The sequence below is a fragment of the Nematolebias whitei genome, chromosome 19 (assembly GCF_014905685.2).
Source record: "Nematolebias whitei isolate Nwh7 chromosome 19, NemWhi1, whole genome shotgun sequence".
Lineage (NCBI taxonomy): Eukaryota > Metazoa > Chordata > Actinopteri > Cyprinodontiformes > Rivulidae > Nematolebias > Nematolebias whitei.
The window spans coordinates 8,988,541-9,007,877 of record NC_056516.1 but is presented as its reverse complement, the minus strand read 5'-3'; the positions used below and the strand labels follow the sequence as shown (position 1 = coordinate 9,007,877).

General features: G+C 39.5%; 1 protein-coding gene across 1 annotated transcript in view; it reads right to left on the bottom strand.

Annotated features, from left to right (window-relative positions):
* Positions 1-8,215, bottom strand: part of snx13 (sorting nexin 13) — a 34,510-nt gene extending 26,295 nt beyond the window's left edge. Inside the window, exon 1 of the mRNA XM_037692761.1 lies at positions 8,059-8,215. Coding sequence (XP_037548689.1) covers positions 8,059-8,070 — 12 coding nt within the window. The 5' untranslated portion in view covers positions 8,071-8,215. The remainder of the gene's footprint in view (positions 1-8,058) is intronic.
* Between the last annotated feature and the right edge of the window lie 11,122 nt (positions 8,216-19,337).

Genomic DNA, 19,337 nt, shown 5'->3' with positions numbered 1-19,337 from the left:
AGCGACCATGCTGGTCTAACTGGACGTACCACTAGTAGATATTCACCTTCAAAATTAAAATGCAAGGCTCACGACTCAGTGCTCAATCATTCTCTGAATGCACTTGCTGTTTTACCTTCGTTGTAAAGTGACAGTAGCACGTGACTTTTGAAACTGTGAGGCTGTAAAACTTTCACAGACACCAAAACAACCTTGATGAATTGTAACTAAATCATTTACCTGGCTGGCTAAACTCTCACCTGCGTGTTGGACTTGTTCCATCATCTGAAGCTCGGCCTTTCAACGTCAAGTCAATGATAGAAACATCGAGCCCCATCACAATCACAGCTGTTTTAGCATCATCATTCAACTGGGTGGCTTCCAAAGGTATACAGAATACATTTTGTCACTTAATAAAACTAATCAGACGTAAGATGTAGCAGTTACAATCAGCTTCATGTCGCCCGCAATTTAGTTTTTTAAATGTTTTATAAAACTTTTTTTAAGAGTTCAAATCTGCTACTTGTAGTTAAGTACGTGCTTATTTTGGATAAGCAATTATGTTGTAGTTTTGTTAAATGAAAAATATGAATTAAAAAATTAAAACAAGCGTTGAGTAAAGATGAGCATCAGAAAGAAAAATAAAACTGTGGTAGTCCTTGTGTAAATGTTGATGTAAAACAAATGACAAAAAACTACTTTTGTAAAAGCTGAACATTCTGAGTTTGTAAAGGACACCCCAAAGTTTTATTACTATAGTTGTTGCAAAGAAGCGTAGAAAACATAAACAGAACAACAGGCTGAAGTACTCAGAATGAGCACTTTGATGTATTTCTGCTGCCTTTTATGGTAACTTGAATTTTAACATATAAAAACAATCTTTACAATAAGTTGACACCTTTTCTCAATTAGCAGTTCACTAATCAAGTTCTGCAGCATATAGTCTTGGACTATTAAGTTAAATCATAAACTTTTCAGTCGGAATAAGACTCCAAATTTTCCACACAGCTGACTGGAAACAATCAAATACCAGTACTTTTCCACACTTCCTGATGAATTACATTCTCAAGGCTACAGAGTACAAACAAGCAGACCTTTCTTTATTCTCACCGGTACACCAGTATACACAGATATACATTTATCTGTGCATATTTTGGGTTCATTTATGCCAAACGTACTCATACAAGAAGAATATCAACAGGAGAGACAGAGAGGGAGTGGGTTTCCATCTCCATCAGTCAGAAAAACATTTCAATAGTAGCAACTTGTAAAACAAAAAGATCTGGCTTACCACCAGTAGCTTAAGAAGATAAGAAATATATATTTTAATAAATATAACTCTGTGCTGTCTGTTTGTTGTGATGATCAAAAATAAAAGAAAATTGTCAACAACAACAACAAAAAATGGTCTGGTGTTGTCAATCAGACACAGCAGCTTACTAACATCAATCTTTAAATCACAGCCTTCTATTGTAACTTGTAAAATGTTACTTTACAAATATAAATTACCAGATAAACTGACAATTTATCTTCTTTAATGGAAGACATTTAAAGTCAGAAAAAGTCAACGTTTATGTACAAACCGGATTCCAAAAAAGTTGGGACACTAAACAAATTGTGAATAAAAACTGAATGCAATGATGTGGAGATGGCAAATGTCAATATTTTATTCGTAATATAACATAGAAGACAGATCAAAAGTTTAATCTGAGTAAATGTAACATTTTAAAGGAAAAATATGTTGATTCAAAATTTCACAGTGTCAACAAATCCAAAAAAACTTGGGACAAGTAGCAATATGTGGCTGGAAAAAGGAAATTGAGCATATAACGAACAGCTGGAAGACCAATTAACACTAATTAGGTCAATTGACGACATGATTGGGTATAAAAAGAGCTTCTCAGAGTGTCAGTGTCTCTCAGAAGCCAAGATGGTAAGAGGATCACCAATTCCACCATTGTTGCGCAGAAAGATAGTGCAGCAATACCAGAATGGTGTTACCCAGCGTAAAATAGCAAAGACTTTTAAGTTATCATCATCAACCGTGCATAACATCATCAAAAGATTCAGAGAATCTGGAACAATCGCTGTGCGTAAGGGTCAAGGCCGTAAAACTCTACTGGATGCTCGTGATCTCCGGGCCCTTAAACGTCACTGCACCTCAAACAGGAATGCCACTGTCAAGGAAATAACAGAACGGGCTCAGGAATACTTCCAGAAAGTATTGTCAGTGAACACCATCCACCGTGCCATCTGCCGTTGCCAGCTGAAACTCTACAGTGCAAAGAGGAAGCCATTTCTAAGCAAGCTCCACAAGCTCAGACGTTTGCACTGGGCCAGGGGTCATTTAAAATGGAGTGTGGCAAAATGGAAGACTGTTCTGTGGTCAGATGAGTCACGATTTGAAGTTCTTTATGGAACACTGGGTCGCCATGTCATCTCGACCAGAGAGGACAAGGATAGCCCAAGTTGTTATCAACGCTCCGTTCAGAAGCCTGCATCACTGATGGTATGGGGTTGCATGAGCGCTTGTGGAATGGGCAGCTTGCATGTCTGGAAAGGCACCATTAATGCAGAGAACTATGTTCAGGTTCTAGAACAACATATGCTCCCATCTAGACGTCATCTCTTTCAGGGAAGACCCTGCATTTTTCAACACGATAATGCCAGACCACATTCTGCAGCAATCACAACATCATGGCTACGTAGGAGAAGGATCCAGGTACTGAAATGGCCAGCCTGCAGTCCAGATCTTTCACCTATAGAGAACATTTGGCGCATCATAAAGAGGAAGGTGCGACAAAGAAGGCCCAAGACGATTGAACAGTTAGAGGCCTGTATTAGACATGAATGGGAGAGCATTCCTATTTCTAAACTTGAGAAACTGGTCTCCTCTGTCCCCAGACGTCTGTTGAGTGTTGTAAGAAGAAGGGGGGATGACACACAGTGGTAAAAATGGACTTGTCCCAACTTTTTTGGGATTTGTTGATGCCATGAAATTTGGAAACAACAGATTTTTCCCTTAAAATGATACATTCTCTCAGTTTAAACTTTTGATCTGTGATTTGTGTTCTATTCTGAATAAAATATTAGATGTTGGCACCTCCACATCATTGCATTCAGTTTTTATTCACAATTTGTTTAGTGTCCCAACTTTTTTGGAATCCGGTTTGTATAAATGACAAAGATATGTTATATCTGTATTTTTATCCTTAAATAACAGGATAATCTGAATGACCACCATCCACGATGTAATTTTATTTGTTTGATGGGGTTTGGCACTAACACACTATTTTTTATGGAGTTCTTTTTTTCCGTCCGGGTCCTTTGAGATGTAAGCTGCTACCTCAACGATCACCCAGGGGAGGAAAACGTCAGCCACATCCCTCCTCTATCAAAGACTGACTCTATAGCTGCTTCCTGTCACCTTTCTAGTGAGAAGAGAGAGCACCTGGGGAATTATGACGCTGTTCCAAGATCCTAACGATCTAGGAGGAATCATTTGATCGACAGTGACAGTAGAAAAATGCAACACAAAAACCTTCTTAAAGCAAGCATGCATCAGGATACTTCTTAAAAAGGGATGAGCGCTTCTATCCTTTTCAAGTCAAAATACAAAATGATGAGTGCCGTTCAGATGAACTACAGGTTTTCATCATGGTCTAGGCACGTTGAAATTCTCTGGTAACAAAAGGAAATACAAACAGGTCTGACCAGGCCATCAGGTTGTTTGGCAAGGACAGCCATGTTTAGTGAGTGCAGGAAGGAAGGAGTGCTCAAGATGACAAGCAGGCCTGATGTGACAGCAAGCTTTTGATTAGAACAGCTTAATGAGATTTAACTGGGAAAAAAAGCGCAGAGAACTGTTTAAAACAATGTTTAACAGCTGTAGAAGGCAGTGAAGCTAACAAACATCCACAAAACGTTTATTTAAATGCATCTAATAAAGGCCTACAAATCTGCAACAACCAAGATACAAAACTTCTTAAGTTGGACAAAACTAATGTCAGCATTGTGCAAAAAGTGTAAGTATTTTATTAGAAGCTCTGACTGCATGGCATTAAGTGAGAAACACGTCGGCTGATACACTGTGCAAAAGGAACATAAGTTCATGGCACAGCCACCGTTTTCATTTCCTCACATGTTAACTTAAACTTAACCTGCTGAAAAGCTGAAACATGTATGTGAGTGGCACCCTGCTGCACGTCGGCAGACGTTCTGGAAGTCTTTATAAAACTCAGTTAAGGAAACCAGTGTGGACACGTGGAGCACAGTTAAATGTCATTACAGCCAACACTGAATTCACACCTTTGACTTTTTCAGCAGAAGTCTGTGCTGGTTCGTTTCCCTGAAACAGACAAGATACTGACTTCTACTAATTTTTCTTCTTCTTTCGGCTGCTCCCTTCTTCAGGGGTCGCCACAGTGAACTAACTTGGCAAAAGTTTTTACGCCGGATGTCCTTCCTGACATTTTTCCTGATTAATAAATGTCAATAAAACACTACATCCAGGCTCCAATGAACTAAACGTACACGGAGGATATGTCCAACAGACGATATCTTTTATAATTCATTCAATCCAACAATTTTCAGTCAGGTCATCTGGACGGTTTCTTTTTGTGTGTTTGTGCTGAAACGTTTCACCTTCCATCCAGAAGGCTTCATCAGTCAAGGAAACAAGACAAAACTGATTCTTCCCCCAACAACTTACTCCTAAGTGGAAAAAAACTGTTATGTTGATGCTAAGATGGTCTCTGGGGCACGCCTTCTCCTCCGGTGCCCACCCTCTCCTCCGGTGCCCACCCGCTCCTCCGGTGCCCACCCTCTCCTCCGGTGCCCACCCGCTCCTCCGGTGCCCACCCTCTCCTCCGGTGCTCACCCTCACCCTCTCCCTCGTCGACAGTCATGTCAAACTGGTTCAAAACACCAAAGTCCATGCTCAATAATCCAGTTATACGATCCAACAATTTAGTCAGGTCATCTGGACGGTATCTTGGGGTCTTGTTCACGAATGAGGGAAAAATGGAGCGTGAGATCGATAGGTGCAACGTCTGCAGTGAAGCGGGCGCTGTACAGGTCTGTCGTGGTGAAGAGAGAGCTGAGTCAAAAGGCGAAGCTCTCAATTTACCGATCGATCTACGTTCCCACCCTCATCTATGGTCACGAGCTTTGGGTTGTGACCGAAAGAATGAGATCTCGGATACAAGCGGCCGAAATGAGTTTTCTCCGCAGGGTGTCTGGGCTCTCCCTTAGAGACAGGGTGAGAAGCTCGATCATCCGGGAGGGACTCAGAGTAGAGCCGCTGCTTCTCCACATCGAGAGGAGCCAGTTGAGGTGGCTTGGGCATCTGTTTAGGATGCCTTCTGGACGCCTCCCTGGTGAGGTGTTCCAGACACATCCCACCGGAAGGAGGCCCAGGGGAAGACCCAGGACATGCTGGAGGGACTATGTTTCTCGGCTGGCCTGGGAACGCCTCTGGATTCCCCCGGAAGAGCTGGCCCAAGTGGCTGGGGAGAGGGAAGTCTGGGCCTCCCTACTTAGGCTGCTACCCCCGCGACCCGACCCCGGATAAGCGGAAGAAAATGGATGGATGGATGGATCTGGACGGTTTCTTTTTTTGTTGTTGTGCCGAGACAGTATTGTTTGGTTTTTCCTCAGACTGATGAAGTCTTCTGGATGGAAGGTGAAACATCTCAGCACAAAAAAAAAAAAAAAAAGAAACCGTCCAGATGACCTGACTGAAAATTGTTGATTTTATACTACAGGTGCACAGATTGCAGTTTTCTGGCCGATCACCAATCACAATTTCTAAAAAGTCTGACCTGCCGATTCCGATTTTGTTTTATAAGTAATAAAATTAACTACAATCCAATTGGGGATAACAATTGTAGAGAAAAATTACCTGTTGTTGCTTAGATTTGTTTGTCAGACAATGCAATCAGAACCTTGTAGATGTTAAAAAACACATTACCTATTGCAAACAGGATATTTTTAAAAAGCTGAGTAGCTGTTCTTGTCCCTTGCTGTGTTTTTCTATCCCCAACACAGAGCAGGAGAACAGCAACACTGTCCAGTGTTATAATGTCACAATGCACCTTCAATTTTCCAATATTATTTTGTTGAAAAACATATCCCTGACAATATCCTAGAACAATACAGACTAGTTTTAACTGGCCATGAGGTAGTGCTCTGAAATATCAATGAAGTTCAGACAATTGTTGTTAAAACTCTTTTTTTTTTAATTGGTAAAATCAGTTTCTCATGCAAATATCGGACGATTTCCAATGTCCCAAAATTAAGGAAATTGGGACTGATAAATCGGTGCACCTGTATTTTATACCTGGATTATTGAGCATGAACTTTGGAAGTCATTCAACCTTTATTTATACAGGTTAGTCTCACAATCGGTTGTATTCACACACAAATGTTAAACTTAAATATACCGTAATTACAGAGTTTGGTAAGGAGTCGAACTCTCCGCTTATCCTTCCTTTACACCTTCAGTTTTAAATTTCAGATTTTTCGATCCCCATCCAGAGCAGCATTTGTGTTTAAATACAAATGTAGATTTACAGTAAATGTTTGGACAGTTTTTATTCATATCAAAACCACTTAAAGAAAACTTCAGACCGACGGCAGGGAATCACGCTTCTGAAAACACTTTTCTACTAAGCTCGTGGTTTTACAAGGTTCAGGTCCTCACAGATAAAACACCATGTTCTTTTTATAAAACTCTGTTACTGTTTAGGGTAGATAACAAAAAAAAACATTTATACTGGACCTGGAGTCATTTGTGCCTGACACGTTGTGCACAGTATATTCAAACACATGCAAATTAGAACATATGTGATATGAAAAGCGTCAGCTGTTTTAAATTATTTTGCGATGTAACAGTCTCCATTAGTACTTTTTAAATACTTATGTTGTATTTATTGATTTGTTTCTGATAATCAAAGCTGTCAAATAAGGATGTCTCTCACCACAGTTTGCTGCAGTTCCTCCCAACGTGATCCTTGCAAGGTGAATATTTTGGCTTTTTATTTTTAACACACGTTTAATCAGAACTTGATTTTGTTTGTTATCATTTTGGAATTGACTATTTACAGCTATAGTTGCATTTTAATTTGAAAATCTTCGTGTAGATTTTATTTTGTGTAAACACCAAAATTGGCTGTTGAAAATAAAATGAACTAAAATCAAATTGGGGAAAACAACTGTAGAGGAAAATTACCGGTAGTTGCTTAGATTTGTTTGTCAGACATGCAGCCAGAACCTTGTAAATGTTAAAAAGCATATCACCCATTGCAAACAGGACATTTAAAAAAGGCTGATTAGTTATTCTTGTCCCTTGCTGTGTTTTTCTATCCACAACACAGAGCAGGAGAACATCACTAACAATGATAACGAATCACTACCATGCACCTTAATTAGGCACTAAGTTAAATTACTATATTAAAAATGACAGAGTCCAAGTACTCCTCAAATAACTGATAATCAATATGATTAATGAAAACAAAAACAATCAATAGTGGCATCTTTTTAAACGTGGATGTCATGCAAGATGCTGCTATCGAGAACAACTTGGGCTTTTCATATTTAATAAAAGTAGAATCAATGAGAAAAGCATTTTATACAAATTAATTGCTCTGTTTAAGCCATTAAAAGAAAAGGAAGGTTCTGGAAACGAGTTTCCACCACTTGTATGAATCGATCGGTGTCGTCCTTGTGAAGATCTACCTGTGACAGCTTACAGGAGCAGCTCGGGTCGTCAGGTTTGTCCTCGCAGCTAACGCCCAGCTCACCTGTCGGTCTCTTTGTTGTTCTGGGACATTATTCGTACTCTGAGCATGTTTAGGACAGACTGAAGACACTTTTATGTCCAGCAGTGTTGACGCTGAGGACTGTCTAAGCTCCGTCGCATTAATAAGTGTTAGCAGAGTAATCCGGGCTGACAGCCTCGTCCTCTCCTGCCTGACAGCCTCTCTGTTTACCTGCATCGGCTCGAGGCGCTAACCGCTCTTAAGCTAACCCCACCAAGAACAACACATTTTCGTCACGCACGCGCCCGTTTCCACTTACCTCTGCCAACATGGTCTAAAGGCAGTGCGTATGGCGGCTCTGGCTAACCCCACCACATCGTAAAGACGGAAGCAGAGGCTATTTTCTCGGTTAAAAGCGGCCGGACTCCTGAGCTCCGTACTCGCTCCGGAGCCTCGCCATGTTGGGTCAGCGCGTCGACTCTGAACGTCGCCACGTGATTGGCTGGAGGGCGATGACGTAGGAGGCGGCGTTAATTAGAAAGAGCGACCCAAATAAAACGAAACGTCACTTTTGTCGCCTTTTTGACAAGATCACATCAAATGGATTAATAAAAAATGTTGCTCTTATGTTGTTTTCTACTGTTTTTCTGTTGTCAAGACAAGAGCAGATAACCTGAAACGTAAAAATACTAGTATTGCATCAACTTTTGTGATTAACTGTGAAATACAATGTGATCTAAAGTATTTTAAATTATCTATATAATATTACCTATATAATACATCAATTTACTTGAGATACAAGCCATTTATTTTATAGTGCAAATAAATTGTGGGTGGGGTAGGTGAAACACCCACACTTGCCCCCACCCTGATTCGCCCCACTCTGGGCCCATGAGCAAGGCCCTTAACCCCACCATGTGCTCCCTAAACAGGTCTCTCTTGAAAATGAGTTCTCGTGGCTCAATGAGACTAACCTGGATAAATAAAGGCTAAATGGAAAAAAAAAAAAATGAATATACCTGTAAATATCTCAATTTGTACACATCCTTTATGATTGCCTATTGTTGTCTTTGCTGTTCATCATCACTGTTTGTTAAAATCAGGTCTCTCTTATAAATGAGTCCCCGAGGCTCAATGGGATTAACCTGTATAAATAAAGGTTGAATGAAAAAATGCATGTCATCTGTACATGGGTGCAAATTAGGGGTGCACAGATTGCAGTTTTCTGGCCGATCACCGATTTCTAAAAAGTCTGACCTGCCAATTCTGATTTTGTTTTATAAGCAACACTGTCCGGTGTTATAAGGTCACAATGCACCTTCAGTTTTCCAATATTATTTTATTGAAAAACATACCCTTGAACAATATCATAGAAACAATACAAACTTGTTTTAACTGGCCATGAGGTAGAGCTCTGAAATATAAATGAAGTTCAGACAATTGTTGTTAAAACTAAAAAAAAAATCGATAAAATTGGTTTCTCATGTACAGTAAGTATCGGCCGATTTCCGCTTTCCCAAAATTAAGAAAATCAGGGCCCTAAATACCTATTTGCACTAGGGGTGCATCGATAAATCGGCCCCTGCATAATAGGTAAACCCGGTATAATAGGTATTTATGTTCATGTGTTTTTGTGTAAATGGCTGCATGAAGGACAAATAAATGCACGTGGATTCACATTATCTTATATTTACATCACTTGGTATACAAACATTAATATACTGCTACTGTAAGTAATATATGTTACCCAGATAGCAAACGGACTCCGGACCGGATCTGTTCCGGATCTAGCGTAGGCTCGGGAACTGATCCTCAAAACAGACCCGGATTGGAGTCCACTTGCACACTGGAACAGATCCGGTTTATTATTATTTATTATTATTATCCGGTTATAGAATAAAGGGACTAAGGGACACTTAACTTCCTTCTCCTTTGTTGACATACAGGCTGTAAATGTATATGTACAAATGAAAAAGTATATTATAGTGTTTTTTTGTTTTTTTTTATCTGGGTGAAATATTACTGTCATGATGATTAATAACAATATTCAAAATATTTGTTATGCCTAAAGATAGACAAGGACATTATGTTTTTACTACAACTATACGTTTCTTCTTTTAAACATGTTTGCTCAATTAAAAGTCTCACCAAACTGCTCTGACTAACTGAAGGACATCCCATGGGATACATTTTTCTTTTTCCTCATATCCTTTTTTTGACCTTTTTTCGAACACCCACTCAGAAAAATCAGTTTCTATTCAGAGTATAAACATAGAGGCAAAAATCTATGCAGATTAAGTGAACAAACTTTCTTAAACTCAAGAACATGAGAGCATCATTCTGGTTTGCAAAGCTGCACCTGAACCAACTGGAAGACTTTTGTAAGATCGTTCATTTACTGTTTGAGGAAGGTGAGAATGATGGCTGCAATGCACAGCAACATGTGTGAAAATGAACAAACGCAGTCAAAACAATACACAAGAGCTGTTAAAGTCAGAGGTGATGGTTTGGACTTGTAGCCACACAACACATATTGTGCTCATTTTAACACATTTATTCTAGTTTCTTTAAAAATACCTATATGACAAGAGCATTCTAAAATAATAAATGAAACTTTAAAGAGGTATGTTTCTTTGAACATGATGAGAATATATGATTTCCCCAACAAACCAAAGCACGGAGGACCAAAGTGCAGCCTCATCACGTGGCCTGTCAGCAGCTGTAAACCTGATGATAATGCATAATTTATTCACCCTGGTACCTTCAATAACCTGAGCTACACTTCACATGGCCTGCCAAACGGAGAGAGGTAAAAAGGCTCAAAAAGTCTGCCAGCTACCTCAGAGCTCTCAGTAGCCATCATACCTGTCTCAAAGCTGTCAGAGTCCAAGAGTGCCACTGCAGTAACGAATGAAGCAAGACAAGTTTTCTGACCCCTCCACGTCCAAGAGCGTGTAGTGTGCACACCAAGCTGCCCATTCCTTTAATGCCCAGATGTACACGCAGACGTTTCTTGCACGTCTACAATTTTTGTAAGTCTTCTACTTTTTTCATCTCTATGTCTCCGCTACCAACACGCCAACAAACTGGAACACACAAACATCTACAGAAGACTTTATACTCTCACTTTATGGCTTGTGCAAGTCTGTTACAAGCAAAGGCATGTGATGAGCTAACTGGTGTTTTGGCATCTAGTTGGGTGTCTACATCAAGGTGATGTAAAAACTATTTCCTGTTTTGGGGGAAAGAATAAAAAACACCCTGACTTGTTGAACAAAATGTTTGTTAGGAGAAACCACGTTTGCAATGTGTAGGCCTGGTTTCTGAAGGAATAATTAATGTAAAAGTCATAAAGACATTTAAAATGATTTCCTGTGGTTCCTACTCCTTTCTGATCTTGTAGAGCTTTCTATAAGTGAAAGAAAAGTACTTTGTTGTCGCGTTTTATGAAGCTTTCCTTTCAGGTTAAACGCAGCTGACCTGCAGTACTGAATGTTGACCACTAGGTGTCAGTGTTCACCCAATCCTTGAAAAGACCAAACGATGACTCCTTAAATAAATCACAATGTTCAAGAGAGACAAAACTGTGAAAACAGCAAAAAAAAATTAAAAAAAAAATCAACATTGATGTAAAATATTTAATAGCTTGTGTAAATATTTAAATACAATTTTACATCTTCTAACATGCAAATTGCAGAACATGCGAAATCTTCTTTATGCAAATTAAGACACTTTGAACTGAAGTGAACCTATCAGATTATAAGTTAATGCACTGTCCTAACCTAACCACCCAGAAAAATACTATTATTGTATTGCTTCAATAAAACCTTTAAATCGACGTATTGAACCACATCTTTGCAAATTCTGTGAACCGTCATGATGCTGACAGGCGGAAGATGGGGTTTGAGTAGAAATGGTTTGTTTCTCTAGCTTCCATTTGCATTGATATACGTAGTAGGTCATTAAATTAAAGCTTCGAGAGGTAAAATGAAGCAGTGCTTATGTCAAGAGTCTTCTGGCTCCTGTATTACTGCCTCCATTGAGATTTAAATAAATGTTTTAGGGGAGACCCGGTATGGTTGTAACACTTTTTGCTTCAGCACCTGTAACTCATTGAATTTTGTAGCTAGAGTGCTCAAATCTTTACACAAAGTATACACATTTGTCTTCTACAAATGGCAACAATTCAAGCCTCTGCAAGATTGTCACAGACCGCGTGAGCTGATGTCAAATACACGGTTTTCCTTTGTTACAACCTACGTTGTAACAGGAGTGTGTGCGTGTGTAAATTAGTGTAGGACTATTAGAATAAACTTCCTTAACGATATGTATGTCTAATGAATGCTCTACTGTACCTACGTAAAGAACATTAGGTCAAATAAAAACAATGTCTGTGTGTGTGTGTGTGTGTGTCTGTGTGTAGGCCTATATTCTTAATCATAGTCACAATGGTGACAAATGAATGTTAGTACCCCTGCCGTGCAGGGCCCAGACATTGCATAGTGCACATTTTACCCACACTTCCTTTGGCTTTGAGTTGCCATATGGCTCCATACAGACAACACAGCAGTTTTCATTGTGAGGTCTCAGAATCCTCAGTAACGACTTTCAACATTTTCTTGACAGGCTTTCTCTCCTTTGCTTGATTTTATTCTTTCCTGAGATACTCTTTCTTACATTGTTGCTTCCTCTTCTCTGTTCTTTCTCCATCAATGCTTGCTTCACTGGTATATCAAAATCTACCCAGAAAGGTCCCAGGCTGGGATTTGAACCGGCGACCTGCTCGCTGAGAGGCAACAGCTCTATCAACTGCACCACTGTGCTGCCGGGCAAATACCCGTAGACTGGAAACCAGCTTGAATGCTTTGGGGTGTTGCAGCAACAGGCAGAGCAGACTTCACAACACTTGGAACATCATAAAATATGATATATCGTCATCATCTTGGCAGGATTCATTTTCATACAAGCTTTTTTTTTTTAAACATTTGCAGGCACATCTCTTGTCAGTCTTTCTTTTACACTGCCTAGGCATTTTGTAAAATTATTAAAATGAAGTACTGGAAAGTTTTCTCATTAGTTGTATGTCAAGGGATGGTTGTAACACTTAAAGATATGTCCCCCCCCCGTCAGCCATTGTTTAGCTAGTTGTATTAGTATAGTAGTTTGAAATTAGCAGTGGGAATAAATGCATCACATTTTGACTGAGAAGCTACAAGTCAATGTAATATAGCTCATATGGTTTTATCAGCAGGGCAGCACGGTGGCGCAACTGGTAGAGCTGCTGACTCTCAGCGAGCAGGTCCCTGGTTCAAACCCCGGTCCAGGGGCCTTTCTGGGTGGAGTTTGCATGTTCTCTCCGTGCATGCGTGGGTTTTCTCCGGGTGCTCCGGTTTCCTCCCACAGTCCAAAAACATGCATGTTAGGCTGATTGGTAACTCTAAATTGTCCCTAGGTGTGAGTGAGAGAGTGAATGTTTGTTTGTCTCGTTTGTCTCTATGTGGCCCTGTGATGGACTTGCGACCCGTCCAGGGTGTACCCCGCCCCTCGCACAGTGATTGCTGGACATGGGCACCAGCGACCCCCGTGACCCAAAATGGAATAAGCGGGCAAAGAAAATGGATGGATGGATGGATGGATGGTTTTATCAGCAATAGTATAACTACCAAACAAAATATAGTCTTGGTTCAAAAATTTACTTTCTTTAAAATCAGTTTTTTCGTTATAGAATTTGAATGCATTTGTTTCAGAGCTTGGCAATCACCATGTGGGGTCAGGGAGGAATTGGGTAAATAGTGGAATGACCATATGACTCTTATCTTATCTATGATTGGTGGAACTGGTGGTGTCACAACTCTCCATGTTACAACCATACCCAGTCTCCCTAAGTAGTAAAAGAACTCTGCAAAACTCCCAGGTATACACGTCACATGAAAAAACTTGTGATAACGTTTAGTTGTTTTATTTGCTGTCATATTATGAACACAATTCTTTCCTCACTCACTCTCGTGCAAGGCGGACGCCTTTTCCTCCTCCTCCTGCTCTCCTGTCCTCCTCCTGCTGTTTTTGCTCTCTGTCTGTGTATCGGAGCTCCTATTTTACACGTCTTCTGAAACTAAAACTACTGTCATGGATCTGGTCAGCTGGACTTTCAATGCAGTCGATAAAAATCTTTTTAACAAAGTGACAGAGTTCTGGAGAGCCCTCATGCCCCTCTGAGACGCACGCAGCAGGATACTTCATGGGTCCATGGGGCGTTTGAGAGCTGATGCGTCTTTCCGTATTGTCTCAGGAGGACGCCAAAGATGTTTATATAATGGAACCATGATAGCAGGTTTCAGCTTTTTGGCATCAACAGATTCTCATGTTATCGCCTATTAAAGAAGACGGCAGCAGCAGTTTTGGCCATGGCAAAACTGCAGAGTCTGTGTGAAGGTATGAATGTATCTACAAATATGTATGAAAACATGCATGTTTTCATACATATTTGTAGATACATTCATACTTCTAAAAGTTTTAAGTCATTATTGATTTCTTAACATTTTGCCATCAAGAAGTCAGACGTTCTTGTAATTTTTAAAGCTGTCTTGATCAAACATTCTCCTGGTTTTCTGATGATTGTTCAGCTTTTTTTGTTTAATACTATTACTTACTGTAAAAAGATGACAAAAGACTGGAGGACAAAAAAAATGTGCTAAGCTTACAAAACTATCCCCAGCAGAATACAAGTACTGTATCTGAAAGTTATTTCTTGAAGAAACAGTGGAAACAATCCAGCAAAGACTTGATTCTGCACCTGAGTGATGGATCATCTTCCAGTCCTGTACAAAAAGCTTTCAGCTAATAGCTCAATCCACCACGTTGGTGCTAAAATACTACTTTCTGTCTGTCAAACAGATTTATTTCTAGATTCAACTAAAAAATCTTATATAAATGCTACAAGAAGTTCAAAGTTACAATTTAAAATAAGTTATTTGCAAAGATGAACGTTGTTTATGAACACAACCCTGATTAAATCCTTTGATTTGGAGCCTTTTTTAAGCCTAAACGCTTGATTTGTCAGAGTTAAGTGACTCAAATTAATGCAGGTAAAGTCCAAAACAAACTTGTGAAAGACATTTGAAAGTTGTTTGAAGGACTCGGTGACTTCTTTTTTGGGAGCAGCACTTTATTTCTCTGCTGTGCGAAGCAGAACAAGCAGGCTGATGCAGCAACCATCATGTCCGTCAGGCCTAGAGGAAAAGGACCGTGGTGTCATAGTTCAGAGGTCAGGAGGTGGAAGGTGACAGCCGATGGTTAATTTAATGATCGAGGAAATGGATGATTGAGCTCTGCATCAACTGGCCACCTAACAAAATGATTATTTTAAACTAAACAACAACAAAAAACTATTTTAAAGGGTTTCAATGCAGCTACTACCAAAAGATCCAACATAACTTTATAATAATCGAAGCCAGGAAAGAAAGTCTACATTTTTTTTATAAGAAAAGAATGTAAAGAGAACTAAGATTAAATAAATGTTAAAGCAGCTCATTACAATCCCCATGGTAACTACACACTTGTGTCTGTCACTCCCTGATATGATTAAGAAAGGCAGACAGATACTGAATGAAAATAAGTGTCAAATAAAAAGTTACTGTGCAAAAACTAAAAGTCAAATCTTGGAAATTCTTAAACGGTGAGTGGTGCAGACTCTGACAGTCACTGGTGTAAAATGTTTTTCTGTCTAGGAGATATGACGAACAAAAACAGATCCTTCCCCTCCATATCTCAAGAAAAACATTTTGTGCTAATATATAAGCGATGTCTGTGGAAGCTTATGTGGCCTCCATGTATCTCAGAGGATTTAAGGAAAAACATCTGCAACACTGAGATGCAAACTAGGTGAAAGAAAACACGTACGGGTACGTTTTGATGTATAATTTGTATCAAAAACAGTTGTGTGAGAAAAACGAGTTGGTCTGGATTAAAAAAAAAAAAAAAAGTTTATGACAGTTTTATCAACTGTCAGTCGAAAAATTAATAATAATCATAAAACTTAACTTGTAACTAAACAAAAACCATAAAATAGCTCAAAATATCAGTTATGACATAGAAATTTCAACTTTCAGTGACTTGTTTAAACTATAAATTATCTTTTTACTGTGAAGAATGTTGGAGTCAGTCTCCCCACCATCACAGACATCTACACCTCCAGATGCAGGAAGAGGACCACCTGCATCATGAAGGACCCCACTCACCCAGCACACACACTTTTTGTCCCGCTCCCCTCAGGAAGGAGGTTGAGGAGCATTAAGTGTAGAACCACTAGACTGAGGAACAGCTTCTACCCTGAGGCTGTTAGACTCATAAATCACTAACCAGGACAAAACTGTGAAAAATCACATCATGTTGCTGCTGATCTGTTTCATGTTGCTGCTGATCTGTTTCATGTTACGGTGTTCATTCATACTCATCTGCTCACACAGACTCATGTCCATGCTGCTGTTCAGCGTATTGTTTTTATGCTATTAGTGCTTAGTGTATATTTAGTCAACATTTTTCTTAGTTCATATCTTCAGATGTGGGCAGCATGAGGCCCGAGGGCCAAAAGTGGCACTTGGACAATCTCCATCAGGCCCACAATATCATTAGTTAAAAAAAAACAACTTTTAAAATAAAGATTTATTTTAAAAAGCAGCAATTTATCAATGACACTTAAGGAAATTTAAATTAAACATCTTACATAAAACTTAAAAAAAAGTTTTTAAGTCATCGTGTTTCCAGAACTAGACTGAACCTTAAAGACATAGAAACACAAATATACAAGTTTGTTTTGCATAGTTCCGCTAACATGTATAACACGTTAAGCTAACATGTATAACATGTTAAGCTAACATGTATAACACGTTAAACTAACATGTATAACATGTTAAATTAAAATGTATAACACGTTAAGCTAACATGTGTAATATATTGTCACAAGAGCCAATTTACAGAAAATGTCTCATATTCCTAATGAATATTAGAAAGACATATTAGAAAGACATGTTTTATGGAGCATGCTAACTATGCTACAATAAGAAAAATATCTTCTAGATTATCTGTCATAAAGAAATTTTATTTTCCAATTCTCTATTCGACCCATTGATTGCTTTAAATGGCTTGATGTGACCATTTGGGTAAAAAAATGTTGCCCATCTCTGTTTTAAATCTTTTTACTGTTTTTATTTTTTACATTTTATACTTTTGTTGTATGTAACTGGGACCCTGTGTACACAGTTTCGTTCCACCACATGTACCAAAGGATAAATAAAGAAACTCTAACTCTAAGAATGCCTGAGAGTGAGAGCTGCAAAGAGGACTGTGTTTTCTGATCTGCACTGTCAAACTCCCATCGAAGGAAAACCTATCTCACAACTTATTTTTAATTGTTTAAGGACAATTTGTTTATGTTCTGCAACAATGTACAACCACAAGTCCAAACGCAGTATTTATGATCAAGCTGCTTGTTCTGATGTATAATTGTCATGTTTTTTACAAAGCTGTGAGACAACAGGACGTAAAAGTTTAGCAGAACAGTTAAAAGAGCACCTTGGTGCTCATGCAGTATGATTACAGTAAAACATTTTTATGGTTGCATTTTTGCAAGAGAAATGCACTGATAAAACTTAATCTTTCTGTCAAACGTCAAAAAGATACCTCTTTAAGAGCGTCCTCTCCTACAAACAGATGGGAGTCAAACGTGTGGTGTTTCTGCAGCTCCCTGGCTGTGTGTGTTCCTGTGGAGTCAGCGGTGGCACGGTGACACAAGGCAGATTAGGGCTGGCACTGGCTAAATGTTTGCAGATGAGGGCTCCCAATATTTAATCACCACAGTAACAGGGGTCAGCAGGGTGGGCCAGCGAGCCAAGTAGCCCAGGGGTAAGATGGAGCAAGATGTTTGGTTTTGAGGCTCTTGTTGTGGCACTGAGAGTGAGGTTGAGTGTGTGCTCTTGTGTGCGTGTATATATGTCCTTAATTGTCTCTTGATCGCTCTGCCTGAGGGGACAGAGTGCTCAGCCACCGCTCTTTAAACGTCACTTAACTCAGTCCTCTCCCCCCTGACCTCAGCATAATGCTGACAGTCAGAGCTTTTGGGGGGGGACAGAGGACACTTCCTGATGGACAGGAAGAGTGTGTATATTCACGTAGTGCGGGAGCGCGCATGAGTTAAACAGCCTGAAGTTAATGTGGGCGGTGTGGCACAGGTTCTGGATCTGTGGATGACAATGGTTCAATGAGAGACAGCTTATGTTTTTAAATGTCAAATTTAAAGAGTAAACTTTCATTTAAATTTTCAGCAATGATAATTCTCTGTTTGCTTTTTATGTTTTGATGTTTGCTGGTGTTTGATGCCTTTTGTTCAGTTAAAATTGTGATTTTTTTTCCCCCCGCCCTCTGGCTGTAGAAAAAAAAAACATGACAACTCCATCCAATAATTCTTAATCAGGTCATCTGGACAGTTTCTTTTTTATAGAGACACTTCACCCTATATCCAGAGTGCTTCATCAGTCTGAGGAGTTCCAGTAAACTGTTTCCTCACTAAGCAGTAAACTCCTTAAGTGGACCAACCAGTTTGCTGAGAATTATTGGATTTGGTACCTGGATGATGGAGCATGAACTTTGTTGCCTTGAACCACTTTGGCTGTGGCTGCATGCCTGGGAGGAGTCGACGGGGGAACAGGACGGCCCCCAGAAACCATCTTAGCTCCAGAAAACTGGTTGGTAAATAGTAAATGGACTGTACTTATATAGATCACCTTTCTATCTGATCAAGATACTCAAAGCTCTTTCCACTACAACCTGTGTCCTTATTGACCCATTCATACAGCTCTACTAGATCTCTACAAAGATAATTAAATCATTCTAAAGAGACTAATCAGAGCTTTAGATCACATTCGTGTACATCGTTGGTCCATTTAAGGAGTTTATTGCTTGGTGGAGAAACAGTTTACTGGAACTCCTCAGACTGATGAAGCCCTCCGGATAGCGGGCGAAACGTCTCTAAAAAAAGAAACTGTCCAGATGACCTGACTGAGAATTATTGAGCATGAACTTTGATGACAACTCCATGTTTTACACTTTGAAAGGTTTCTGTTTTTAAACTCTGTCCCTCTTTATCCTTCAAACATACATCTACCGTATTTTCCGCCGTATAAGTCACATCAGTCCAAAAATGTCTAATAAAGTGGGGAAAAAAAAAACCAACATAAATACGTTGCTTGCCATATAGGTCACATCTATTATGTGTCATCGCTGACGTGTCGCGTTTGTTACGCGTCACTGCTGACAACCCGGTAATGTGGGATGGTGTTTTGCCAAAAATCGGACACTGGCGCGTGCACGGGAGGACTTTAACAAGAATTGAACAAGATTAACACTTAAAAACAATTATTTGTTTGCTCTAAATTATAGTAAAGGTGTGTCTCAGTTTAACGTTTCCTTAATAAATGCACTTTGACGGTCAAATCAGCTGCATCTCAAAAGTTTTATTCACTGCCTCGGTGCTCGCAGACGGAGAAAATCAGGAAGGAGGAACGCTGCATATTGCTTCTAAATTTAACAAGATAAGCACCTAAA